At 46.6% G+C, this 27,819-nt stretch overlaps 1 protein-coding gene across 2 annotated transcripts; it reads left to right on the top strand.

The window, feature by feature from the left end:
- Positions 1-21: 21 nt before the first annotated feature.
- Positions 22-26,868, top strand: ACER1 (alkaline ceramidase 1). 2 transcript variants are annotated; one of them, XM_082206706.1, is made up of 7 exons: positions 22-131; positions 13,734-13,837; positions 19,294-19,408; positions 21,126-21,264; positions 22,311-22,448; positions 24,180-24,317; positions 26,283-26,868. In XM_082206706.1, the coding sequence occupies exons 2-7, from the start codon at positions 13,745-13,747 to the stop codon at positions 26,449-26,451; spliced, it is 792 nt and encodes a 263-aa protein (XP_082062832.1). In that variant the 5' UTR covers positions 22-131; positions 13,734-13,744; the 3' UTR covers positions 26,452-26,868. The 2 variants fall into 2 exon arrangements, with proteins under 2 accessions (XP_082062832.1, XP_082062833.1); XM_082206707.1 differs by lacking the exons at positions 22-131; positions 13,734-13,837 and adding an exon at positions 16,719-16,888.
- The last annotated feature ends 951 nt before the right edge of the window (positions 26,869-27,819 follow it).

Raw genomic sequence — 27,819 nt, 5'->3', positions numbered from 1 at the left:
GGCTGGTTCTCTCCCAGCAAAGGAAAGGTGGCAAGACAGGTTGCAGCGGCAGGAGATACCCCAGGAACGCCTTCCAGAGCTCTTTTGACGTCTGGAGTTTCGGCTTTGCGGAGGGAGCGAAGACACCGCAGGTAAGCAGAAGGGCTCACCTTCAACCCAGGAATTCCAGATCTATAAAAGCGGGTAACCTGAAAGCCTTTTTCTTTAATATAACTTTTTTATTCAAAATTAAAACAAAACATATTATCCAGAAGCAGATCATCCTTATTCCCCCCATTTTTCCTCCCTCCCCCCACTGAACCCCCCCACCCCCCAATTTCCCTCAGTTCCAGTCTTTGATTTCTCTAGAAATGCTGTTTTCTGCATGTTACACAGTTGTATAGATCCCAGTGGCGTAGCGTGGGGGTGCAGGGGGGGCCCGGCCGCACCAGGCGCAACATCTGGGGGTTAGGGTTAGGGGGCGCAAATCCATGGGTTAGGGGGCGCAAATCCACGGGTTAGGGGGCGCAAATTACTTGCCTTGCCCCGGGTGCTGACAACCCACGCTACGCCACTGATAGATCCTCAAACTATTTAGCTGATTATTATCAATAAAAAGTTGGTGAATGTTTATTCAAAGCCAGCCAAGGAGTCCAGTTCGCTTTGTTGCGTCTTCAGATACTTTGTAAAGGGTTCCCATTCATCTTTTAACTCACAGTTATCTTTGTCCCGTAGCTTGTATGTCAGTTTTGCCGGTTCTGCATAGTCCATCAATTTTTCTTGCCGTGATTCTTTAGTTGAGGTTCTGAAAGCCTTGTTTTGTCTGAAATCCCGCAAGGTGTCAACGCCCCCTCTACCGCTTCGGCTCTCTGCATATACTCTGTGCCACTCTGCGCATGCTCAGGGGGAATCAGGGTCTGGTTGCTCTGCGGAAAGATGTTCCTTCCATCGATGTGCATGGAAAGTGATGTGCAGGTGATGGATTGGTAGTAATAATAATTTATTATTTCTACCCCACCCATCTGGTTAGGTTTCTCCAGCCACTCTGGGCAGCTTCCAACAGAATATTTAAAACACAATAATCTATTAAACATTAAAAGCTTCCCTAAACAGGTAGATGAATGCTGGTTTTATAAGCAAGGGTTGGATTTGAAAGGTGCACGTTCTTTTCAAACAATCCCCATTTTAGAAGTTGCAAAGCCATTGGGCTGTGCTTGCCTTGCTCAGAGTAGACCCATTGGAATGAGAGGGATGAAGTCAAAAGTCCGTTGCTCTCAGTGGGTCAACTCCAAAGTTCGGGCTTCATCAAATGCAACTTATTCTTACTTCTGTTCCTTGTATCTTTGCAAAGTTCAAGGGGGCAGGTCTCTGCCCCCAAAAGGCTTACAATCTAAAATGCAGCACTCTAGGAAGCCGCAATTTAAGAGGATGGAGGTGTCAAACTGGCTGGTTGCAATTTGAAACTTTTCGAAGAGTTGGAAGCCGACTCGAGTGCAGGAAAGAGTTTCAATCATGAAATGAGCAAATTCTTTAAGAAAACCTCACAACCTATGTATGCTTTTAAGAATCACATTCCTATATCACTTGCTATTGAGGTGACAGATGGGTTTTCATTTAAAGAGGAACCTTTCAGATTTTACCGTCCGAAATATTTCACAAACTGAAACACAGGCATCCTTTGAAATCTGCACTTCTCTGAATTTTGCAACACAATTCCCTCACCAAGTAAGGTGTTGAAAAATCGCACAAACTGGGGCAAACTGTATGTAAAAACGCATAGACCCATAAACTTTGGAGGGACTGTGAGGGTCATCCAGTCCAACCCCAGCATATTCGTAAAAACAACATGCAAAAAAGGGCATTATATTAGGAGAAATTGCTTTGCAAAAATATAAATATCAGCTAAAATGGCCAGCAAACATAGGTATTCTAGGATAAATGCACACCTGCTACACCTGACTTGGCAGTAAGCATCATTACACAACAGATGAAACATGTACAGACAGCTTCTTCTTTCTTTATGCTTCTTCTTGTTGTTTAGTTGTTTAGTTGTGTCCGACTCTTTGTGACCCCCTGGACCAGAGCATGCCAGGCACTCCTGTCTTCCACTGCCTCCCACAGTTTGGTCAAACTCATACTGGTAGCTTCGAGAACACTGTCCCACCATCTCGTCCTCCATCATCCCCTTCTCCTTGTGCCCTCCATCTTTCCCAACATCAGGGTCTTTTCCAGGGAGTCTTCTCTTCTCCTGAGGTGGCCAAAGTCTTGGAGCCTCAGCTTCAGGATCTGTCCTTCAAGTGAGCACTCAGGACTGATTTCCTGAAGAATGGAGAGGTTTGATCTTCTTGCAGTCCATGGGACTCTCAAGAAGGTAGCTCTTGAGGTAGCTTCAAGAACACTGTCCCACCATCTCATCCTCTGTCGTCCCCTTCTCCTTGTGCCCTCCATCTTTCCCAACATCAGGGTCTTTTCCAGGGAGTCTTCTCTTCTCATGAGGTGGCCAAAGTCTTGGAGCCTCAGCTTCAGGATCTGTCTATGTCTGGTTAGAATAGGCCAACTGAATTTGCCAGCAAGTTTCTCCCACATTTTGTCTTCTGAAGTCTTCCACCACCCTCCAATATACTGGGCAAATTTTCTATTTAAAAAACAAATTTATTTTGAAATTAATGGACTATGCAGAATTAGATAAGATGACAGGAAGGATCCGAAAGCTGCGGGACCAGAGATTCTCAGAGGACTGGAGTAACTATTTGAACTATTTGAAAAGCAGTTGCAATAAACAGATTACGCTAATAGGACTGCAAGAAGTTTTGTAAGGAGGACGTTGCGAAATATTGCAATGAAGATTATGAGGAGAGTTATTAGTTAAGGATGATTAAAAGTAATAGAGAAATTAAGAAATGTAGCTAAAGTGATCAACATTGAAAAATCTTCAGATGCGGTTGATGGAAGTGCAAAACATTGTATAAAATAAGAAAATATGTTAAATGATTGTTGGAAATGATATGTTAATTTTAAAAAATAAAAAAAATATTTATTTGGTTTTTCAAATTAAAGTTTTACAATCACAAACATACAACACACAACATAAAAACAAGATTCCAAAGAAACTTCTCCCTATTATTAATCATTATTAATTATATGATTAATCATTATTCATTATTAATCATTTCCTCCTGGATCTTTTATAATAATCCAAATCTTTTACCTCTCCATTACATCCAAAACCCATCATTAAACTACAAGCGTTATTCCAAATCCTACCTACAATTTTAACTGATTGCAATGGTTTTTTAAAGTAAATTATAAATTCCCCCCGTTCCTTATTAAAATTTCTGTCTTCCTGATTTCTGATTCTTCCGGTCATTTTTGCCATTTTGGCATAAATCCATCAATTTAATCTGCCATTCTTCTCCGGTCAGGACTTTGTCCTCTTTTATCTCTGGGCCAATAACATCTGGGCAGCCGTGGTTGCATACATAGCCTTCTCTGTTCTGTTTGGATTTCGGCACCTAATTTTCTATATTACACATTCAGCAAAGCTATCATCCGCAACTCATCCCAGATGCCACCAACAGCATCAGGTCAGGGATGCTGAACTTGTTGTTGCAGGGAAGGTTATAAGAAGGATAATAATTTTAATTTTTATACCACACCCATATGGTTGGCTTGGCAGTGTATTATAATTATATACAGAGGGCCTTCTCGGTGGTGGCGCCAGCCCTGTGGAACACCCTCCCATCAGATGTCAAAGAAATAAACAACAACCTGATGTTTAGAAGACATCTGAAGGCAGTGCAGTTTCAGGTTAAGTACGGACCTCCAGAACGAATTAAGTACTTAACCTGAGGTACCACTGTATCATCATCATCATCATCATCATCATCATCATCATCATACCACCTTTCCTCACATGTTCTCAGGGCCATTCACAAGGTAAAACCACAAATATATAGTTAAAACAAAAGCAAAAAAAAGTGGCCTCCTGTACAGTCATACTTCAGGTTAAAGTTGCTTCAGGTTGAGCGTTTTTGGGTTGCGCTCCGCGGCAACCCGGAAGTAACGGAATGCATTACTTCTGGGTTTCGTCGCTCGCGGATGCGCAGACGGTCAAAATGATGTCACGCGCATGCGCAGAAGCGGCGAATCGCGACCCCCGCAGACGCGGGTTGCGTTTGCTTCAGGATGCGAACGGGGCTCTGGATCCAGAGGTACCACTGTAGTGTCCCAGGCCAGTCGGTTTAATTCATTTCCAGGTAGCAAAGCTGACCAGAATTCTGACAAGGTGCAGGCAGTTCTCTTTACTCTAAAACACGGACGCCCAAAAAATTTACCGTACTTCGGTTTCCATTGTGGCTCTTCGAACTGGGAAAGGCCAGAGCTCAATTTCTCTTCCATCACCTCAGCTGTTTTCTTTTTAATATTGTTCTTGTTTTTTATTTATTTGCGTTTCTGATATAATTCCCTATCAACAAAAGATAAAGAAAAACGATGCGAAAGGAAAAGAATATCTGAAATAAAATAAGAAGTAGCATTTTCGGATATCAAAGAATAGACAGAAAAGAGACTTCCCACCCTCTCCTTCCATGATTCTCTTTTTCCCACTTTTTCTGCCCACCCCCCCATCTATTGCAACTACTTTTTTAAACTTTAGTTATTTCTTTACACTGCTGAAACTCTTGCCATGTGGCTAGGCCACCTCATCTGTTTTCAGACAGAATCCTAGAATTGTCCGACCAAAGTGGGACGGCTTCTCAAATGGATGGATTATGCAAAATCGGCTGCAAAACTAAGAGATCGAAATGATGAACTGTGGAAAATTGGAGGCATTCCCCCCCTGTTTCCATCGGAAAAATGTCGGAGGGTATGCAATATGAAATCGCAAGCAGGGTCCGAGATACGAGCGGCAGAGCAAAGACAATAAGATGGAGTTAGCGGGGTTACCAGCGAGTTGAATGCAGCAATAAAGGATAAGAATTAAAACGTCAGGGTGGGAAGTAAGAATGAATCATGGAAGCATAGAACTGTAGAGTTGGAAGGGATGCCAGCGGTCATTTAGTCCAACCCCACGTAATGCGGGAATCTCAGCTTAAAGCGTCCATGACAGATGACCACCCGACCTCTGCTTACAAACCTCCAAGGAAGGCGAGTCCACAAATGTGTGAATGATATACTGTAGGTGAAGTCAATTTGTTAAAACCTTTGAATAATCTAATAAACAATAGTAAAGGTAAAGGGACCCCTGACCATTAGGTCCAGTCGTGGCCGACTCTGGGGTTGCGGCGCTCATCTCGCTTTATTGGCCGAGGGAGCCGGCATACAGCTTCTGGGTCATGTGGCCAGCAGGACTAAGCCGCTTCTGGCGAACCAGAGCTGCACACGGAAATGCCATTTACCTTCCCGCCGGAGCGGTACCTATTTATCTACTTGCACTTTGACGTGCTTTCGAACTGCTAGGTTGGCAGGAGCAGGGACCGAGCAACGGGAGCGCACCCCGTTGCGGGGATTCGAACTGCCGACCTTCTGATTGGCAAGCCCAAGCACCTCTGTGGTTTAACCCACAGCGCCACCCGCATCCCTAATAAACAATAATATCCCTTTAAAAAAGAACCGTAGAGTTGGGAGGGAATTGCGAAGGTTAACAAGTCCAACCCCTTTGCAGTGCAGGAATATTTTTGCCCCACGCCGGGCTCGAACCCACGAACCTGAGATGAAGCGTGCTCTATTGACCTAGCCATCCCACTTGGAAGGTTACAACGCACACTGGCCCACAGGTTCAGCTGCGCACAAGGCGTTGTTCCGGCTTTCCTTTTGAAGAGCAGAATGAGCACAATCCTATGTGCGTTTGTCGTCCCGAGGACCAGAATGGTGCAAGGCCAATGAACGTTCCCTTGAGTCAGCAGGGTTTGCTGAAATTACCGTATTTTTTGCTCTATAAGACTCGCTTTTCCCCTCCTAAAAAGTAAGGGGAAATGTGTGTGTGCGTCTTATGGAGCGAATGCAGGCTGCGCAGCTATCCCAGAAGCCAGAACAGCAAGAGGGATTGCTGCTTTCACTGCGCAGAGATCCCTCTTCCTGTTCTGGCTTCTGAGATTCAGAATATTTTTTTTTCTTGTTTTCCTCCTCCAAAAACTAGGTGCCTCTTGTGGTCTGGTGCGTCTTATAGAGCGAAAAATACGGTATACATTTCAAGGGTTGAAAATATGCTTCGGACCCCATCGTTTTCATCCTTACAACAGCCTGGGAAAGCAGACCAGGCCATGTGGTCCCTGCCATGGCAGGTGGAAGGGAAACAGGACAATTGGAGGTTGCGAGAACAGATGTTCTCGGCTAAGGCATGACAGCAATCTCTCCTGGGTTGATGTTATCACAGTCTCAGTGAGGCAAGGGATGGGCGGATCTGTCAATCCCCATTTCTGATTCCCTCCCCCTCCCCCGTCTTAAATCCAGTACTCCACACTTCCACACCAATCTGAGATTTTATTTTCCCTCGCGAAAATTCATCAGCACCGTTTTCTCCAAACCTTTGCAATTTTGCTCCGTGTAAACGTTTTCGCAAAGCATAACGCAATGGATCTGCTATTTTGTTTTCACTCATTTCCACCCGCGCTTTCACTCCGGAATATGCCTTGTTTAGACGCATCCCTTTGGCTGGATAATTTCACGGCAAAATTCGGAGAAGGGCGGATTTCAAAAGAGGCTGTGTTCGGGTTTGTGTATCTTTCTGCACAGCAGTTGCCTTTAAACGCGGACGGATTCGAATTCCTTCTCCCTCCATCTTTGAGAGTGTGAACTCTGCCCTGCTCTCCTAAGCACCTTGCAATTGGACAGACGAAACCGACTGCATGGCAATAAAATGTGAATTGCCACCAATTTGCGCTTAGCTAGCTCTACAAAACTCGTTTACAGCCACCCCTGCCCACCGCCTTCATTACTGTGGAGAGGGAGGCAAGAGGCGTGGGAGAATCTCTTATCTCAATGCAGTGAGTGAGTGAGTGAGTGAGTGAGTGAGAGAGAGAGAGAGATTCTTGCATAATTCCAGGATTACCTGAAGTATCTGAAGTATCTGAAGAAGTGTGCATGCACACGAAAGCTCATACCAAGAACTAACTTAGTTGGTCTTTAAGGTGCTACTGGAAGGAATTTTTTATCCAGGAATATATAATCTGAAACAACGGCTTGTCTTTTCCTTTGCCGATTCCAGGTGTAAGGGAACTGCAGGCTACCAGCCTGGCCTGCAAACATTTTCCCAGCTTCGCACTGCGACTGTGGGTGCCCAGAGCCAAATTTTGTGGGTGCCTGGCCCCTTGATGGGGATTTTGTGGGTGCTAGGGCCCACAGGGAGTTGGCACCTATGCCTCTCACCCCTGCTCATCACGGCAAACGCCAGGCGTCATTGTTGTTTAGTTGTGTCCGCCTCTTCGTGACCCCCTGGACCAGAGCATGCCAGGCCCTCCTGTCTTCCACTGCCTCCTGCAGTTTGGTCAAACTCATGCTGGCAGCTTCGAGAACACTGTCCCACCATCTCGTCCTCTGTCGTCCCCTTCTCCTTGTGCCCTCCATCTTCCCCAACACCAGGGTCTTTTCCAGGGAGTCTTCTCTTCTCCTGAGGTGGCCAAAGTCTTGGAGCCTCAGCTTCAGGATCTGTCCTTCCAGTGAGCACTCAGGGCTGATTTCCTTCAGAATGGAGAGGTTTGATCTTCTTGCAGTCCATGGGACTCTCAAGAGTCTCCTCCAGCACCATAATTCAAAAGCATCCATTCTTCGGCGATCAGCCTTCTTGATGGTCCAGCTCTCACTTCCACTCTCACTGCCAGGAGTCAGATGGGTACAAATTGAGGAAGGGCCATAGCTCAGCAGGACAACGCCTTCCTTGCAAGCGGAAGGTGGAAGAGACTTCTCCCCGAAATTATGGAGAGCCTCTGTCAGTCAGTGTAATCAACCCTGATTTAGGTGGACCAAATGTTCAGTTTCTGCATAAGACGGCTTCCTAATGGTCTCACTCAGGAGGTGGCAGGCTCTCCAGAACGTTATTGGGCTCCGACTACCAACCCTGGATGAGATCTTCACGTCTCGCATCTTGAAGAAGTCACATAATATTCTGAGAGATCCCACCCACCCTGCTCACAACTTCTTTGAACTATTGCCTTCGGGCAGAAGATATAGGACAATGAAAACACGAACCACACGCCTTCTGAATAGTTTCTATCCAAGAGCTCTGATTGCACTAAATAACGATCTCAGGGCCAGTTGCAAGGTTTAGTAAGTAGGGAGTAGAAGGAATGAGATAGGTTTTAGGTTATGTTATGCTTTTAATAGGTCATGCTATATTCTGGATTATGTTATGTTTTATAGATTATGTTTAAATAGGATGAGAGTTCGGAGATACGTGCAAATGTATATGTGAACCCGGTCTTTGGGTGGGTGTTTGATTTTCGTTGTTGTGTATACTGTGTATATACGGACAATGACAATAAATTTATCTAAATCTAAATCCTTCATTGGAGATTTTTAAGCAGAGGTTCGGTGGCCATCTGCCAGGGTGCTTTACCTGAGATCCTTGCGTTGCAGGGGGTTGGATTAGAGGACCTTCGGGTGTCCAATTCCAACTCTACCATTCTATGATTCTACGTTCCTAAAGGTAAAGATTCCTTTTTTTAAAAAAGTAATATTTATTAAAGTTTCATAAACAATCAAAAGCTTCAAAATTTAAACATAGAATACAAAAACCAAAAAAAAGCTACAAAAATGAGAAAATACAAAACAAAACACATAGAGAACAGTTAACAGAATAGAAAAAAAGAAGAAGGAAAAACACCAAAAATCAAAACAGAAAAAAGATTAGTATTTTCATATCTTATACTTCATTCACTAGTTTCTTGACCTCCTCACACCTCCCTTTTTGTATTCCAGTTCAGATATTTAGTTCAGCAAATCCTTACCCTCTGTAATTTATCCTTACTCAACATCTTAACCTATAATAAATATATATTTTCCACCATTATCAATCCATATTTACATATTCTTATTAATCTTTTAACCAACATCGCTTGTTTTCAATCCAACATCCCTTTAACATTCATTAATTTTACAGTATTTCTGTAGATAGTCTTTAAATTTTTTTTCCATTCTTCTTCCACCGCCTCTTCTCCCTGGTCCTACAGGTAAAGATTCCAAGGGACAACCGGGAACTCACTTTGAGTTCCTGGTCATTCTTTTGCTCATTCCCACTGGTCCAATCATCTCTTGCTCGGACCGAGGTGCCGTTCCCACTGGTCCAATCATCTCTTTAAAAAAAAAAAAAGATATTTATTAAGAATTTTAAAATTACAGAGAAAACAAAGAGAAAAAGAAGGAAAAAAACAAGAGAAAAAGAAACAGCAATCAAACAATACAAATCGATAAAAAATCAAAATCAAAAAACAAAAACAAAACACATAACACATCAAAATCAAAAAAACAAAGATAATCCACAAAAATTTAAAAACAGATCCAATATTCCCAAATCCTTAACTGTCATTACCTTATTTCATCGACCTCCTCACACCTCCCTTTTTTGTATTCTAGTTGTTAATTTATCACAGCAAATCCTTCCCATTTTTCATAATATTCTGTCATTAAATTACCTTAATCTATTTTAACCTTATCTTACTATAAAAAACCCTAAAACTTAAAACTTAAATCTTATTTATACCAGTTTCACATAACCATAGCATATTCTTGCATAGTTCTTTTTAACATTTCTGCTAAAGCCAAATAATTTCATTCCAACATTTTTCTGATACTCATTAATTTTACAAAACAATCCTAAATAAATTTTTTAAAAACTTTCTTCCAATCTTCATCCAACGTCTCTTCCTCCTGGTCCCGGGTTTTGTCAGTCCTTTCTATCCCATCCATCTAGTTCATTAACCTGGTAATCTTATGTCCGAGGCCCTTAAGTCTCTTCCATGTCCCTTCCGCAGATCTTCTTCATATTTATTCCTGTACTTTACTTTATCTCCTGGTCCTTTCACTGGTGGAAAGTCCAACTTGACAGTATTTTTGTCCCTTCTCGACATCAGCCCCTTTTCCATAGTCCACACTGAACTCCATGTGGTATTCAAAAACATGTTTCAAGGTCCCTCCAGAGTTGAGGACCCCCACAACCCCAAACTCCTCACGGCCCATTGCCAGACTTGAAAAGTCAAGACATCCTTGCACGGGGGGGGGGGGTCTATCCAGCCCCCCATCTCCAAGCCAAGCAAAACTCTATCTCTCCAAATCTGGCTTTTTCCAAGTTCGTTTGTCAGATCCAACAACTCATGTTCCTGCTGGGCCACAGCTCCCTCCATCTCTGCCACCCGAGGTCCAGCAACAACCTCCTCCCTCATCTGATCTGTCTGAGCACACTCCTGGGTTGATTCCTGGGTGGGTTCTATATAGATACCCACTACCTGTCCAAAATTTCTAATCGCAACAGTCATCAAATCCGTCTTCTCATGTAACTGTTCCAATAAAGCACTTGTCTTGCAGAAAGCACGCACCAGAACCTCTGAGTACATTGTTACGCAAGGTCAGAAGTCTGTTCCCACGATCTTAATCTATTGCAGCTGCGAAGCTCCCCAGTTCAAATTTAATAACAGTTTCACAAGCTCCCTCTAGGGGAAGAACTTCTATTTGTATCCATCTCTTTTCTTCTTCTTCTTTTTTTAACAGCAGATCTAACAACAAAGTTTCCTTTTTCAGATATTTTGTCAATATTTGTTCCTTTAAAATGCGAAAGAGAACAATGGAATCACTACGTTTCTCTTCTTTTAACTGTCTGTCAAAAACATTTGTCTATAGTCAATGAACTTCCCAAAAACGTCTGTCCTGACACCCCGCTCCCAGGTTCAAGACGGTGGAAAAATTACTTTTCTTTCACTCTCTTCTGCAGGTTTAAACAATCCGAAAAAAATCCCCCCTCTTCTCCTGCTTCCGAAGGGGGTTCAGTAATTTTAGATGATGAAAGTTGATCCTTTACAAACGATTTTCTAAACTCTAGTTTGCCATGTCTTTGCTTTAATCTATCTACAAGAAACGGAAGGCTGGCTTCCTGTTTAGACCTTCCCACTTCAGTGCCAAATTAAGAAGAATTTCTTAATCCAATTTTCCATTCTACTCACAGATCATTGTTTAAAGCCCAATTGTCCAAATTTGATCTGCTCACGGGTAGTTGTTTTTGTAGCCAAATTGTCCCAGGAAAAAGGTAGCGCTCTCCGGCAACGGCTGTGCGGCTTCGCTCCACGGAAGAAGCAGTTGACTCTCAGCACCGCGCCAGTAGCCCCTCTTCGCTCTGGAGCTCGTAATTGGGTTCCTTTTACGAATTGAGGGGGCGCGAAAGGTGCCTGCTGAGTCCCATGGTCACAGGCTTCATTCGCCTGTGATTTTTAAAGGGTCCCCGCTTCGCCGTAGCGGAACAGACCCGTTTTCCGTAGAGCAATCTGTCCCTCCGGATCAGAGGGAATCCGCCATTACCGATGGCGCCACCCCGGAAGTGGTCCAACCATCTCTTTCTTCCCCTCTGCCTGATCCGAGACCGGCCAGGTCCCTGGGACCCACCCTCTCGCACAGATTCTCTTTCTCTCCTTGCCTGCTGCCACTTCCGTCCGTCAAATTTCTCTGTCTCTATGGGCAGTTGCATGGCTTTTGCCTGGGATGTTTCCAGATCCGTGCATTAAAGATCTGTGCGGGATACCAGTCTATTGCTAAGCTAATTTCAAGGCGTTACTGTTCAGGTCTTAAACAGCCTGCGACCTGCCTTGCCCCTCGTAAACCGGCCAAACCGCTGCACTCCTCTTCTGACCATCTCCTGGTCCCGTGTCCCTATGGAGGTAAAAAAAAAAGGTAAAGGTAAAGGACCCCTGAGGGACGCGGGTGGTGCTGTGCATTAAACCACAGAGCCTAGGACTTGCCGATCAGAAGGTCGGCGGTTCGAATCCCTGTGACGGGGTGAGCTCCCGTTGCTCGCTCCCTGCTCCTGCCAACCTAGAAGTTCGAAAGCACGCCAAAGTGCAAGTAGATAAATAGGTACTGCTCCGGCAGGAAGGTTTCCGTGCGCTGCTCTGGTTCGCCAGAAGCAGCTTAGTCATGCTGGCCATATGACCCGGAAGCTGTATGCCGGCTCCCTCGGCCAGTAAAGTGAGATGAGCGCCGCAACCCCAGAGTCGGCCACGACTGGATCTCATAGTCAGGGGTCCCTTTACCTTTTTAAAGGACCCCTGACAGTTAAGTCCAGTTGTGAACGACTCTGGCAATAAAAGCCAACCTCTCAGTTATTGAAGAAGAAGAGTTTGGATTTGATATCCCGCCTTTCACTCCCCTTCAGGAGTCTCAAAGCGGCTAACAATCTCCTTTTCCCTCCCTTCCCCACAACAAACACTCTGTGAGGTGAGTGGGGCCGAGAGACTTCAAAGAAGTGTGACTGGCCCAAGGTCAGCCAGCAGCTGCAGGTGGAGGAGCAGGGAAGCGAACCCGGTTCCCCTGATTACGAGACTACCGCTCTTAACCACTACACCACACTGGCCCTGCTTATCCCAAATGCTCCATGTCTCTTCTTCTAAATAATTTGGCTTGACAGGTATCAAACACATAGGCTTTCAAGCCTATCGTGACAGGCTTGACAAAGCAAGGTTCTGCTGAGATTGTTGAGATTGTTGACGCGGCCAACACTGCATTCTCTGTTATCAGCGTTGCAGAGATGCCTCTTGCAGAAAAGGGAATTTTGCCTTTTTGGAGGATTACAGCGAAAACTCCTGCCATACAGACGCCCCACTTGAAAGCTTGTGGGGGAATTAATCCGAGAATGACACGCAGTACAAATTTAGCCCCGTTATTGTTAAGAAATTGGGGAGGACAGATTTCACTTTCACCTACAATTGCCACGTCCTGTTGTTGTTTTTTAGCCGTGTTCGACTCTCCCTGACCCCATGAACCAGAGCATGCCTTGGAAACTCCCACTTTCTTCTCAAAAATTCTCCCTGAGTTTTCTTGGCAAAAGACTGGAGTGGTTTGCCAGTTCCTTCTCCAGGTGGATCACATTTAGTCTAAACTGTGGGTAGGCAAAGTAAGGCCCCGGGGGCCGGATCCGGCCCAATCACCGGACTATATTTTGGAGGGGGGGAAATGAACAAATTCCTACGCCCCACAAATAACCCAGAGATGCATTTTAAATAAAAGGAGACGTTCTACTCATGTAAAAACACCAGGCAGGCCCCACAAATAACCCAGAGATGTATTTTAAATAAAAGCACACATTCTACTCATGTCAAAACACGCTGATTCCTGAACTGTCTGCGGGCCGGATTAAGAAGGCGATCCGGCCCCCAGCACTTTAGGTTGCCTACCCCTGCTCTAAAGCTGTTGTCGCACAAAGAAACACTCTTTTGTTTTCGTTTTGGATGCTTATCGTTAAAATGGCTAGCAAAAAAGCTTCAGGTTTCTTTAGGAATGTATATTTTAGCATTTATTTATTTTTAAGTTCCTCATAAATCATGTCCCAATTTTTTTTGATTTGGGGAGCAGTCCACCACATGTGGAATAAGGTTTCTTCATTTTCTTTGCATCTTCCCGGCAGATTCTTGTACACTAGCTCAGAGCCGTCGCCGGGCATCAAAGCGTGTGCTGCAATATTTCAGAGGGAAGGAGATATGGAAAATCTGGATTGGCAGGTTCTTTTTCTCCACCGCAACGCTCTGTAGGTACTAAGGTGTTGTGTTCTTCTTTTTTGAAAGGTGTTGCCAGCATGCCTAGTATATTTGCCTACCAAAGCGCGGAAGTAGACTGGTGCGAAGAGAATTTTGCGCAGTCGGAGTACATTGCAGAATACTACAACACGGTAAGCCGCCGTTCTGTTTGCCCTCGTTTATTTCATCTTATTTATTTATTCGATAAACAAAATGTACTTGTTCACCAGGACCTGGAGAGGATGTGCTGAGAACCTTGGCTATGGTCTAGTCAAGGAGACCCGAATTTTCAGATGCTCCCTTGCAAATGAAATGAAAACTCAGGGTTCCATCGAGGAATCAGAGTTGCTTTTGCGGTCTGGGCGAGGAGGAACCAAGGCCGCGAAGCAGCTCTCAGAAGCTGTACATGTTTTCTTCCAGACAATACAGTGGTTAATAATAATAATAATAATAATAATAATAATAATAATAATAATTTATTTGTACCCCGCCCATCTGGCTGGGCTTCCCCAGCCACTCTGGGCGGCTTCCGTAGAAACCCCAAAACACTAAAATATCATACATTAAAAACTTCCCTGAACAGGGCTGCCTTAAGATGTTCTGAATGTCAGGTAGTTGTTTATCATTTTGACATCTGATGGGAGGGCAGGGTGGGCACCACTACCGAGAAGGCCCTCTGCCTGGTTCCCTGTAGCTTTGCTTCTCGCAAAGTACCTTGGGTTAAGTACGTAACTCGTTCCGGAGGTCCGTTCTTAACCTGAAACTGTTCTTAACCTGAAGCACCACTTTAGCTAATGGGGCCTCCTGCTGCTGCCGCGCTGCCGGAGCACGATTTCTGTTCTCATCCTGAAGCAAAGTTCTTAACCCGAGGTAATACTTCTGGGTTAGCAGAGTCTGTAACCTGAAGCGTATGTAACCTGAAGCACATGAAATCCGAGGTACCACCGTATTTTGATTTCAGAAAGGCTTTTGACAAAGTGCCCCATGATATTCTCGCGAGGAAGCTGGTAAAATATGGGTTGAACAAGGCAACGTTTAAGTGATTGACCAAACTGAAATATACTCAGAGTTGAGTGTTGATTTCATGCTCTTCATTTCAGCTCATGGTAAACAGTGTGTGAGTGCTTTCCTCCCCAAAACCTCTGGCTATATATATATATTATTTTCACAATGGGTCCCCTGTGATTGGCTGATTCAACTCCCCTCCTGGAGCCTGATTGGACTGTTCCTGCAGGCCAATCAGGTTGCTGATTCACTTCTTCCTGGAGCCGGATTGGGCAGCTCCTGCAGACCAATCAGGTTGCTGCCTTCTAGGATCCCACCTGTCTATTGTTCTAGGATCCAAGCTGAGTGCATAACACAAACCCAAAGTTTTCTTTGTCATCCTGGGAAACAGTGACAACTGAGGTGCCATAGGGTTCTGTCCTGGGCCCATTGTTGTTCATCGTCTTTATAAATGACTTGGATGAAGAATTGAGGGGATGCTGAGCAAATTTGCAGATGACACCAAACTGGGAGGGGTAGCTAATGCCGCAGAAAACAGAATCAGGATTCAAAATGACCTTAATGGATCGGAGAACTGGGCGCAAGCTAACAAAATGAATTTCGATAGGGACAAATGTAAGCTACTGCGCTTAGGCAGGAAGAAGCAGATGCACAAATATAGAATGGGGGACACCTTTCTAGCAGTACATGTGAAAAGGATCTAGGGGTCTTGGTGGACCACAAGCCGAACATGAGCCCGAAGTGTGATGCAGCAGCAAAAAAAGCGAATGCTATTCTAGGCTGCATCAACAGAAGTCTAGTGTCCAGATTAAGGGAAGTCATAGTCCCGCTCTATTCTGCCTTGGTCAAACCACACCTGGGATACTGTGTCCAATTCTGGGCACCACAATTTTAGAAGAATGTTGACAAGCTGGAAGGTGGGCAGAGGAGGGTGACTGAGATGATCAAGGGTCTGGAAGCCAAGCCTGATGAGGAACGGTTGAAGGAGTTGGGCATGTTTAGCCTGGAAAAGAGATGGGGAGATATGATATCTCTTCTTCAAATATCTCAAGGGAAATGGGAGCAAGCTTGTTTTCTCTTGCTCAGGAGGGGAGGACTTCAAGTTACAAGCAAGGAGATTCCGACTAAACTGAAGGTTCAAGCCAGAGACAGGCAAACTCCGGTCCTCCAGATGTTTGGGACTACAATTCCCATCATCCCTGACCCCTGGTCCTGTTAGCTAGGGGCGAAAGGGATTGTAGTCCCAAACATCTGGAGAAGAAGAAGAAGAGTTTGGATTTGATATCCCGCTTTATCACTACCCGAAGGAGTCTCAAAGCGGCTCACATTCTCCTTTCCCTTCCTCCCCCACAACAAACACTTTGTGAGGTGAGTGGGGCTGAGAGGCTTCAGAGAAGTGTGACTAGCCCAAGGTCACCCAGCAGCTGCATGTGGAGGAGCGGGGAAGCGAACCCGGTTCCCCAGATTACAAATCTACCGCTCTTAACCACGCTGGCTTTCTGGAGGGCTGGAGTTTGCCTATGGCTGGTTTGAGCTGAAGGTTTCCTGGGCCCGAGTCGTCGCGGCCTTTTGCACCTCGAATCCGGACCGGTAGCATATTGCACAAGCCACACACGTACCGCTTCCTGCAGAGACCGAATATTCCGATTGCAAATTCCACGCCATGCCGAGGGATGGGAAATATTGCAAAGGTGCATCCAAGGCGAATAAACTCCCCTCTCCCTCAGTCCTGAAGCTCCAAATTCTGGCTCGATGCCCAAAAAGGAAGGAGGGTGTGGTGTTTGCTTCAGAACTGCTTCTCCTGGCACAGAGAAAGTGGGGCGCCCATTTAAGTAGCTGACCACCCACACACCTTCACAAAGATCCAGAAAATAAACCGGCTTTACCTGCTCAGTTTCTGGAGCTGGCTGGCTGGCGTCTGCCCCACGGCTAGGCTTGGGGAGGCGGGAAGAGGGCAGGGTCTCCAGGAGCCCCTGACTTCTCCTCCTCCTCGCTGCGATCTTGCGTTTAGGCTGCAGGCGCACAGCAGAGGCGTATCTGAAACACCTCCACCACAGCTCCCCAACCCCTGCCTCAAAGCAGATAACAGGGAACTGTGATGCGCTGACGTGTTTAAACCAGAGAAAAGTCACGTGAAGCATTTACTAAAGACCGGGAAAAGAAAACGACGCTTGCGACACTTGGCTTGAGGAGCGACGGTAATGTTGCTTGGGAGAAAGAGTTTTCGCTGGGTGTTATCTTGGAGTGGGTGGGTGGGTGAAATAACATTTACCGCATTTTTTGCTCCAAAAGACTCACTTTTTCCCTCCTAAAAAGTAAGGGGAAATGTGTCTGCGTCTTATGGAGCGAATGCAGGCTGCGCAGCTATCCCAGAAGCCAGAACAGCAAGAGGGATTGCTGCTTTCGCTGCGCAGCGGTCCCTCTTGCTGTTCTGGCTTCTGAGATTCAGAATATTTTTTTTCTTGTTTTCCTCCTCCAAAAACTAGGTGCGACTTGTGGTCTGGTGCATCTTATAGAGCGAAAAATGCGGTATATCGAGCTGACGGACAAAGAATCGGAAGTTCTCTATATTTCTTCTTTCTCTGTTTCCTCTCTTATGTTCCTCCTGTACATTCTATCTTTCTAGCTCCCGCCTCTCTTTTCGTTTTGTTTTGTTTGTTTGCGCTTTTGTTTAGATTAACGTTTTTGTTTTGATTTTTTTTTAAAAAAAAAAAGTTTGATAATAATCTTGACATCCCTTTCCCTCCTAATTCTAATGAGATCTATTTTTGAAAAGGAGCTGGGATGGGTTAAAGGTGCTGGGAAATGGAGCTTTGTAAGGGATGCGGGTGGCGCTGTGGGTTAAACCACAGAGCCTAGGGCCTGTTGATAGGAAGGTCGCCGGTTCGAATCCTTGCGATGGGGTGAGCTCCCGTCGCTCGGTCCCTGCTCCTACCCACCCAGCAGTTCGAAAGCACGTCAAAGTGCAAGTAGATAAATAGATACCCCTCCGGCGGGAAGGTAAACGGCATTTCCGTGCGCTGCTCTGGTTCGCCAGAAGCGGCTTAGTCCTGCTGGCCACATGACCCGGAAGCTGTATGGCCAGGAAAGCGAGTTGAGCGCCACAACCACAGAGTTGGCCATGACTGGACCTAATGGTCAGGGGTCCCTTTACCATGTTTACTAAGGGGTAAACATGGCTGAAGTATACTCAGCGTTGAGTATTGATTTCATGCTCTTTATTTCAGCTCATGGTAAACAGTGAGCGAGTGCTTCCCCCAAAAAACCTCTGGCTATATACACATTATTTTCACAATGGGTCTCGTGTGATTGGCTGATTCAACTCCCCTCCTGGAGCCTGATTGGACTGTTCCTACAGGCCAATCAGGTTGCTGATTCACTTCCTCCTGGAGCCGGATTGGGCGGCTCCTGTAGACCAATCAGGTTGCTTCCTTCTAGGATCCTACCTGCCTATTGTTCTAGGACCCATGCTCAGTACATAGCAGTGGCATAGCGGGGTTGCCTGGACCCGGGGCTGCACAGAGGGTTGGTGGGGTGGGAGGCTGAGAATCAGACAGCATACACATGTGCATACAACCACTTCACTGCGTCCGCATCACCGAGAAGATCACAGCCACAGAGATAAGAAGAGTCGTTCCATTGTTTGGAGAGGTCACTTCCTGGTTCGCATGGAGAAGCCATTTTGAATGGAGCTTAGCTGTATTGTAATATGGTCTGAAGCTCAACATCAAAAAACGAAGATCGTGGCCACTGGTCCCATCACCTCCTGGCAAATAGAATGGGAAGAAATGGAGGCAGTGAGAGATTTTACTTTCTTGGGCTCCATGATCACTGTCTCCCTTCCAATTCGAAACCATACCGGACCCTGCTTAGCTTTGCAAACGTGCTAGCACTTTTATGGCTGTGCCACTGGGAGAACAAAAATACCCCCAACGCTCCTCAAAAGTTGATTGCGAACTGATCTTAATATACACAATAAAGAGCTAATTGTTCGATTTCGGATGGCCGCTGGAGCCACAATGGCTTGCTTCTGGAGACAGACCTTAGCAGAGCCCAATTTTCTTCTAGATATTCCCAGGGTTTGGGAACCGACTTTACTAGAAAACATGACCCAAAAACAATGTGTTTCTGGGGGACAAATAAAATAATGGATAGATTTGTAGAGGTCATGTTTGATTTTATTACACATGCCAGAATGTGGCCTGTCCCCTGCTTATCAGTGGATTTGGTTAATTCACAAATATTCTCTTTAATTCGCTTTTCTTTCTTTATTCTTAACAATGCTTTTTCCCCCTGGGGGTACGCAAGCCCCTAAACATTTTGCAAATCTTTGTACTTTTGTCCATTGACTGTATTTATTTTCCCCCTGTTCGAACTATAAAATGGTGATTTTCCTGAGTCAAAATGAGAGTACCCCTAAACATTTTTTTAAAGGGGAAAAAAAGCACTGATTTTTAATAAGGGGGGGGGGAGTGTTGTTTTTTGTTTGCTTGTTTTTTTGAAGTTGGTGGTTGCAACCAAGCGATTCAAAGTGTGAAACGTTCCAAATTACACGTTAAAACAAGAACGACAAGAAAACCCTCTGTTCGCTGCTGTTTTGCAGATCAGCAATGTTGGTTTCTTCATCCTGCCGCCAATCATGATGTTCCTGAACCCGCAGTACATCGAGTACCGACCAGTTCCCATCCCGGGTCTTACTATCATGTCAATATTGATTGGTATGTTCCCTGGGGGAATCAGAAGGGAAGGAATTTATTTCTTTACGCAGTCATGGCATCCCGAATTATACATGCCCAGAAATGGAGAGACGGAACAATGGCAGCAAGAGGAGGAATTGCAAGTGAAATGGTAGAATTAGCAAACGTAACTTATAGAATAGGGATGCGGGTAGCACTGTGGTCTAAACCACAGAAACTAGGACTTGCCATTCGGAAGGTCGGCGGTTCGAATCCCCACAATGACGGGGTGAGCTCCCATTGCTTGGTCCCTGCTCCTGCCAACCTAGCAGTTCGAAAGCACGTCAAAGTGCAAGGAGATAAATAGGTACCACTCCGGCGGGAAGGTAAACGCAGAAAACAGTGGCAATTTGTTGATGACAAAGGACAGCTAGACATAGAAAGGGCCCCATTACCTTCAGTAGCTTAGGGCCTCATCAAATCTAAATCCGGCTGTGGTCCAAATCCTTTTTTGAAACTTGAAGGCTTTGGTTCAAGTCCTGCCCTTTAGAGCAGAAGAAAACATGCTTTTCCCCTCTTCCATGTGACAACCTTTCAGATATTTGAAGATGGCTATCATAGATCTCCTTTTGAACCCCTCTTTCAGTGGCCGCGCCTTGGTTTCTGAATGTTTTGGAAGTAGAACAGACTCCCAGAACGGATTCCGTTTGACTTCCAAGGTATGACTGTATAAAGGTAAAGGGATCCCTGACCATTAGGTCCAGTCGTGACCAACTCTGGGGTTGCGGCGCTCATCTCGCTTTATTGGCCAAGAGAGCCGGCGTACAGCTTCCGGGTCATGTGGCCAGCAGGACTCAGCCGCTTCTGGCAAACCAGAGCAGTGCACGGAAACGCCGTTTACCTTCCCGCCAGAGTGGTACCTATTTATCTACGTGCACTTTGACGTGCTTTTGAACTGCTAGGTTGGCAGGAGCAGGGACCGAGCAACGGGAGCTCACCCCGTCATTGCGGGGATTCGAACCGCCAACCTTCTGATCGGCAAGCCCTAGGCTCTGTGGTTTAACCCACAGCGCCCCCCGCGTCCCTATATAGCTTGTTTAGCTTATACGTAAATCTGGCGCTGATTCAGACTAAACATCAGAAGGAACTTTCTGGATGTAAGAGCCTTTCAATAGTGGAAACTGTCTCTCCCGGAATCTGCCGGGCTCTTCCTCCTTAGAGATTTTTTAAGAGAGTTTGGATGGCCACCTGTCAGCGCTGCTCCAGCCAAGATTCCTGCATTGCAGAGGGTTGGAATCCTAGAACTGTAGAGTTTGAAGGGAACTCCAAAGAATCATCTAGCCCATGTAGGAATCTCAGCTAAAGCATCCATGACCAGTGGCGTAGCGTGGGGGGTGCAGGGGGGCCCGGCCACACCAGGCGCAACATCTGGGGGTTAGGGTTAGGGGGCGCAAATCCATGGGTTAGGGGGCGCAAATTACTTGCCTTGCCCCGGGTGCTGACAACCCACGCTACGCCACTGTCCATGACGTTTAGCCCTCAGGGTCCCTTCCAACTCTACAATTCTGTGGTTCTACTATTCTTCTGGGAGCCCTGGGAGCCCAAAGTTCTGGACTCACAGAACTGTACAGTTGCATGGGACCTTGTGGGCCATCTAGTCTGACCCCCTAAAGAAAGGACCAGCCGCAGCCCCATGGGAGAGAACCTGCTTTGAGTGCAGAAGGCGCCAAGCTAGATTCCCCCTCTTTTCATCCTGCAGGCCTGTTCTCCGGCTACTTCCATATGACTCTCAGCTACGTAGGGCAGATGCTGGACGAACTCTGCATCCTCTGGGCAATCGCTCTCTGCTACGCTTTCTGGTTGCCTGTTCACTATTACCCATCGTTCATCAAAAACAGGTAAGTGGGGGGGAATAAGGGAACTGCTGGGGCACCCGGAGAACCAGGCAGAGGGCCTTCTCGGTGGTGGCACCCTCCCTGTGGAATGCCCTCCCATCAGATGTCAAAGGAAATAAACAACTATCTGACTTTTAGAAGACATCTGAAGGCAGCCCTGTACAGGAAAGTTTTGATGTTTTATTGTATTTTTAACATTCTGTTGGAAACCGCCCAGGGTGGCTGGGGAAACCCAGCCAGATGATGATGATGATGATGATGATAATTTATTGGTACCCCGTCCATCTGCCTGGGTTTCCCCAGCCACTCTGGGCGGCTTCCACAAAGACCAAAAATACACTAAGATATCACACATTAAAAACTTCCCTGAACAGGGCTGCCTTAAGATGTCTTCTGAATGTCAGGTAGTTGTTTATCTTTTTGACATCTGATGGGAGGGCGTTCCACAGGGCGGGCGCCACCACCGAGAAGGCCCTCTGCCTGGTTCCCTGTAGCTTTGCTTCTTGCAATGAGGGAACTGCCAGAAGGCCCTCAGCGCTGGATCTCAGCGTCCGGGCAGAACGATGGGGGTGGAGACGCTCCATCAGGTATACTGGGCCAAGGCCGTTTAGGGCTTTAGAGGTCAGCACCAACACTTTGAATTGAATGATGAGCAGGGTATAAATTATTATTATTATTATTATTATTATTATTATTATTATTATTATGTCTCTGCAGCCCTCCAGATTGCAAATAGAACTTTTTCCAACACACTTTCTATTCCTACGAAAACAAACAAACCCCAAACCCCACATGCATAAACATTCCAACGGCTGCAGAGAGATCCCGGACTATTAAGAGCGATGGGTGTCCTGGTTCAGGAAAGACAGGCTGACTCTTTGCTAACTCATTCTGTCAAATCCACAGCACCTTTCCGACACACTTGGCTTCGTTTCTTCCTGCCCAGGGGAGAGGGCTCATAGGAATCTTCCCTCCTGTTCTGTAAAGGACCCTGAGCACTTCAGCGCTCAAACTGTGTCTTTTGTCATTTTTTATTTTGACCTGCTTAGGGATCAGTTCACGTGGCTGGTGGGCATCGTGACCGTCCTCAGCACCCTGATGTCCTTTGTCAAGCCGACCCTGAACGCTTACGCCCTCAACTCCGTTGCCTTGCACCTTTTATACATGAGTAACAAGGAATTAAGAAAGTAAGTTGTGGCAGAGAACCCTGCAAGCGTTGAACAGGCAATTCTAAGGGCCCCCTAGTGTAGAGTCTGCCTCCCACTTCAGTAACTTCACAGATAAGAATGAGCAAGCAGTTTCTATTTTAGGTAAAGGTAAAGGGACCCCTGACCATTAGCTCCAGTCGTGGCCGACTCTGGGGTTGCGGCGCTCATCTCGCTTTATTGGCCGAGGGAGCCAGCGTACAGCTTCCGGGTCATGTGGCTAGCAGGACTAAGCCGCTTCTGGCGAACCAGAGCAGCGTACAGAAATACCGTTTACCTTCCCGCCGGAGTGGTACCTGTATATCTACTTGCACTTTGACATGCTTTTGAACTGCTAGGTTGGCAGGAGCAGGGACCAAGCAGCAGGAGCTCACCCCGTCATTGCGGGGATTCAAATCGCCAACCTTCTGATCGGCAAGTCCTAGGCTCTGTGGTTTAACCCACAGCGCCACCTGTAGCATCTTAGAGACCAACTAAGGTTGTTCTTGGTATAAGCTTTCATGTGCATGCACACTTTTTAAGATACACTGAAACAGAAGTCGCCAGACCCTTATATATAGTGGGAGGGTGAGATGGGGTATTTCTCGGAAGAGTAGTGGGAGATGGGTGATTGACTCAATGGGTATGGTAAACCTGTCGACGACTGTTAATGAGTGCAGGTTTACCATACCCATTGAGTTAATGCAGTCATTAACCGTAGTCAACAGGTTTTTATTCTTATCCTTAATTGCTGCATTGTACTTCACGCGGGTGGCGCTGTGGGTTAAACCACAGAGCCTAGGACTTGCCGATCAGAAGGTCGGCGGTTCGAATCCCCGCAGTGACGGGGTGAGCTCCCATTGCTCAGTCCCTGCTCCTGCCCACCTAGCAGTTCGCAAGCACGTCAAAGTGCAAGTAGATAAATAGGTACCACTCTGGCGGGAAGGTAAACGGCGCTTCCGTGCGCTGCTCTGGTTCGCCAGAAGCGGCTCAGTCCTGCTGGCCACATGACTCGGAAACTGCACGCCGGCTCCCTCGGCCAATAAAGTGAGATGATCACCGCAACCCCAGAGTCGGTCACGACTGGACCTAATGGTCAGGGGTCCCTTTACCTTTACCTTTACCTTTACATGATGCTAAAAATCCAGCTCCATTTTATTCCCCCCAGGCCTTTGGTTGATCTTATTGAAATTTGACACCCTTTTAGAATGTGGCTTTTTTTTGGGGGGGGGGGTATTGAGTTACTGCTTTCGGTTTGATTTTATATGTTGTGGTCTTCTTGTGAACTGCCCCAAGACCTCCCGGTCTAGGGCGGTGTATAAGTTAAATTAATAATAATAATAAATGGTAAAGGTAAAGGACCCCAGACGGTTAAGTCCAAAGGCGACTGTGGGGTTGCAGCGCTCATCTCGCTTTCAGGCTGAGGGAGCCGGCGTTTGTCCACAGACAGCTTTCCGGGTCATGCGGCCAGCAGGACTAAACCGCTTCGGGCACAATGGGACACCGTGACGGAAACCAGAGCGCACGGAAGTGCCATTCACCTTCCCGCCACAGTGGTACCTATTTATCTACCTGCACCGGCGTGCTTTCGAACTGTTAGGTTGGCAGGGGCAGGGACCGAGCAACAGGAGCTCACCCCGTTGTGATCATAGTTATAATGCCCATTTTGTCAATGTAAGCCCTCCAGCCTCAGGCGAGGGCGCCGACTATTCCTGATTGCAACCTTTTCCGCAGGTGCAACAACGTCCGCGTTCACCGTCTCATCAGGACCATGGTTGTGTGGTGGTGCATCGCCATCACCTGTTGGCTGACGGATAAGTTTTTGTGTGGCATCTGTCAGAGGGCAAATTTCGCCTACCTTCACAGCATCTGGTAAGAAGGACCTGCTCTTGGGCTGCCCTGGAGGGCTAGACGAAATGGAACGGTCTTCATTTACTGGGTAGTGGTGTCAGAAGCCAGCTGAACGTTGGCAAAAGCTTTGGGGTGGTAAGCACCGCTGGTACAAGGGAGCCCATAACCTAGCCATCTCGGTCATCTCTTGATGAAGCAGTTGCCTGAGGCAGCAAATGAAGAAGAATCGTTATTTGCTTTGGCCACTAGACATAAAAAGGTAAAGGGTAAAGAGACCCCTGACCATTAGGTCCAGTCGTGGCCGACTCTGGGGTTGCGGCGCTCATCTCGCTTTATTGGCCGAGGGAGCCAGCGTACAGCTTCCGGGTCATGTGGCCAGCATGACTAAGCCGCTTCTGGCGAACCACAGCAGCGCATGGAAACGCCGTTTACCTTCCCGCTGGAGTGGTACCTATTTATCTACTTGCACTTTGATGTGCTTTCGAACTGCTAGGTTGGCAGGAGCAGGGGCCGAGCAACGGGAGCTCACCCCGTTGCGGGGATTCGAACCACCGACCTTCCGATCAGCAAGCCCTAGGCTCTGTGGTTTACATAGCAATAAAATAAAATGTACTGCAGATTCAGTGGCACCTCTGTATGCACACCTCTAGTTGCGTATCCTTTGGGTTATTCATGTGGCAAACCCAGAAATATTTTTCTGGGTTTCGCCGCATGCGCAGAAGCACTCTATGTGCAGCGCATGCGCAGAACAGGCACCTCTGGTTGTGAATTCCTTGGGATTTGACCAGAGCTCCAGAACGGATCCCGTGTGCAACTGGAGGTACCACTGCAGAGGTAAAAACCTAACTGTAGAAAATACATTTTGGGGGTTTCATCAAATGCTTCTCAGAGGTTGCTCCCAGTCTTAGGAACTCTCTCCCTGGAGAAGCCAGACAGGCTCCTTCCTTGATGTCTTTCTGCCAGGGCCTTCTCGGTGGTGGCGCCCGCCCCGTGGAACGCCCTCCCATCAGATGTCAAGGAAAGAAACAACTATCTGACTTTCAGAAGACATCTGAAGGCAGTCTAGTTTAGTGAAGTTTTTAGTGTTTGAGGTTTTATCGCTTTATTATTATAGTCGTACCTCGGTTCTCGAACGCCTTGGAACTCGTACGTTTTGGCTCCTGAACGCCGGAAACCTGGAAGTGTTCCGGTTTTCGAACGTTCTTCAGAAGCTGAACGTCCGACGCGGCTTCTGCTTGAATTCAGGAATCTCCTGCAGCCCATCTGTTGTCAAATGTTTCCGGAAGTCGGGCGGACTTCCGGAACGGATTACTTTAGAGAACCAATGTACAACTGTATTCATATTCTGCTGGGAGCCGCCCAGAGTGGCTGGGGAAGCTCAGCCAGATGGGCAGGGTATAAATTAAAAATGATGGTGATTATTATTACAGTGGTACCTCAGGTTACATACGCTTCAGGTTACATACGCTTCACAGACTCCGCTAACCCAGAAATAGTGCTTCAGGTTAAGAACTTTGCTTCAGGATGTGAACAGAAAACGTGCTCCGGCGGTGCGGCAGCAGCGGGAGGCCCCATTAGCTAAAGTGGTGCTTCAGGTTAAGAGCAGTTTCAGGTTAAGAACGGACCTCCGGAACGAATTAAGTACTTAACCCAAGGTACCACTGTATTATACAGTCATACCTCGGGTTAAAGTTGTGCCTTTTTGGGTTGCGCCCCATGGCGACCCAGAAGTAACGGAACGTGTTACTTCCGGGTTTCGCCGTTTGCGCATGTGCATTCGCTCAAAATGACGCCATGCGCATGCGCAGAGAATCGCAACCCGCGCAGACGCACAGACGCATTTTGCGTTCGCTTCAGGATGCAAACTGGGTTCCGGAGCAGATCCCGTTTGCATCCAGAGGTACCACTGTATTTCAAAAAGTAAAAAAACAAGACACCCCTGGCAGCCCTAGACAACATTCTTTCCTTTTTTCAAAAATCTCACAGGCATCTTTCTATCGTCGTTACCATTTTCTACTGCGCCACCACGGTCGTCTACTTCGATGTCTTCTACGAACTCCCTAGCTCCGAGCCCGATGTGGTTTACTGGCCCAGCGAGCGTAGTTTCTTTGCGCTGCCGTACATCGACCTTCCAAAATTCAAGAAGCAGTGCTAAGGGACTGCGAGACCGCTGAGGATAACAGGAGCCCGGCACTGATCCTACGGGTTCGACCCATTACGACGACTGAGCCCTATGCTTGTTTGGCCGGCGAAAGGCTTCGCGCCGCCAAACCCTTGTTACCTGGGAGACCGCGCATGCAAGTAGCTTTGTCGCATGGCTTGTCTGTCGCCCAACCCTGTTCCGCAGCGAGTTTTCCCGCCAGCCCGGCCATACTGAACGGGATGCCTCTGTTATGCGACACTGAAACTTGCCCGTTCCCCAGAGAATGGCGGACACTGTATTTAAGCTATTTATAGAGGACGTGTGGAGGGAATGAAAAAACGAACGGACCTCTCGCTTTATGGACGTTCTGCGCATGTTCACCACTGCCTTGCTCCAACCTGTATTAAACTGCACTTTGAAAGAAAGAAATCGGCGTGTTCATTTGTACCGAAATGTTGTTTGCTCTCAAAACGATGCGTTTTAAAACACAACTTAGTCTCCAAAAAAAGAGAGAGGGCGTTTTGATACTTTTTCATTTTTTCAGCACCATAGATGTGCAAAATCTGATGTATAGTTCTGGTTCGGTCTGGACATTAATCTGAGAGATGTAGATCATTCCTGCTGCACGGCTGTGGTTTCACAAGCTGGTCTTTTGACACAATAGAATCATAGAATCATAGAGTTGGAAGAGACCACAAGGGCCATCGAGTCCAACCCCCGGCCAAGCAGGAAACACCATCAGAGCACTCCTGACATATGGTTGTCAAGCCTCTGCTTAAAGACCTCCAAAGGAGGAGACTCCACCACACTCCTTGGCAGCAAATTCCACTGTCGAACAGCTCTTACTGTCAGGAAGTTCTTCCTCATGTTTAGGTGGAATCTTCTTTCTTGTAGTTTGGATCCATTGCTCCGTGTCCGCTTCTCTGGAGCAGCAGAAAACAACCTTTCTCCCTCCTCTATGTGACATCCTTTTATATATTTGAACATGGCTATCATATCACCCCTTAACCTCCTCTTCTCCAGGCTAAACATGCCCAGCTCCCTTAGCCGTTCCTCATAAGAATTGCACGGAATAAATCCATGGTGGGTGTGTTCTGATTTGTTCATTGCTAAAACAACAACAACAACAATTTATTATTTATACCCCACCTGTCTGATTGGGCCTCCCCAGCCACTCTGTTGGCGGCTCCCAACAGAATATTAAAAACACAACAACACATCAAACACTAAAAACTTCCCTAAATTTTCCCCATCACTCCTACCTTACTTTACCTTTACAGACAATATCATCCCAGGGTGAAACAATGACCAGATGGTTTCCTGTACAACTTAAGAAAAGAAGACTTCACATGCTCAGAGGCACTGTGCCCAAAGTTGTTG

This window comes from Podarcis vaucheri (assembly GCF_965113315.1).
Source record: "Podarcis vaucheri genome assembly, chromosome: 18".
NCBI lineage: Eukaryota > Metazoa > Chordata > Lepidosauria > Squamata > Lacertidae > Podarcis > Podarcis vaucheri.
The sequence above is the reverse complement of the archived record's forward strand: the minus strand, read 5'-3'. Positions and strand labels throughout refer to the sequence as shown.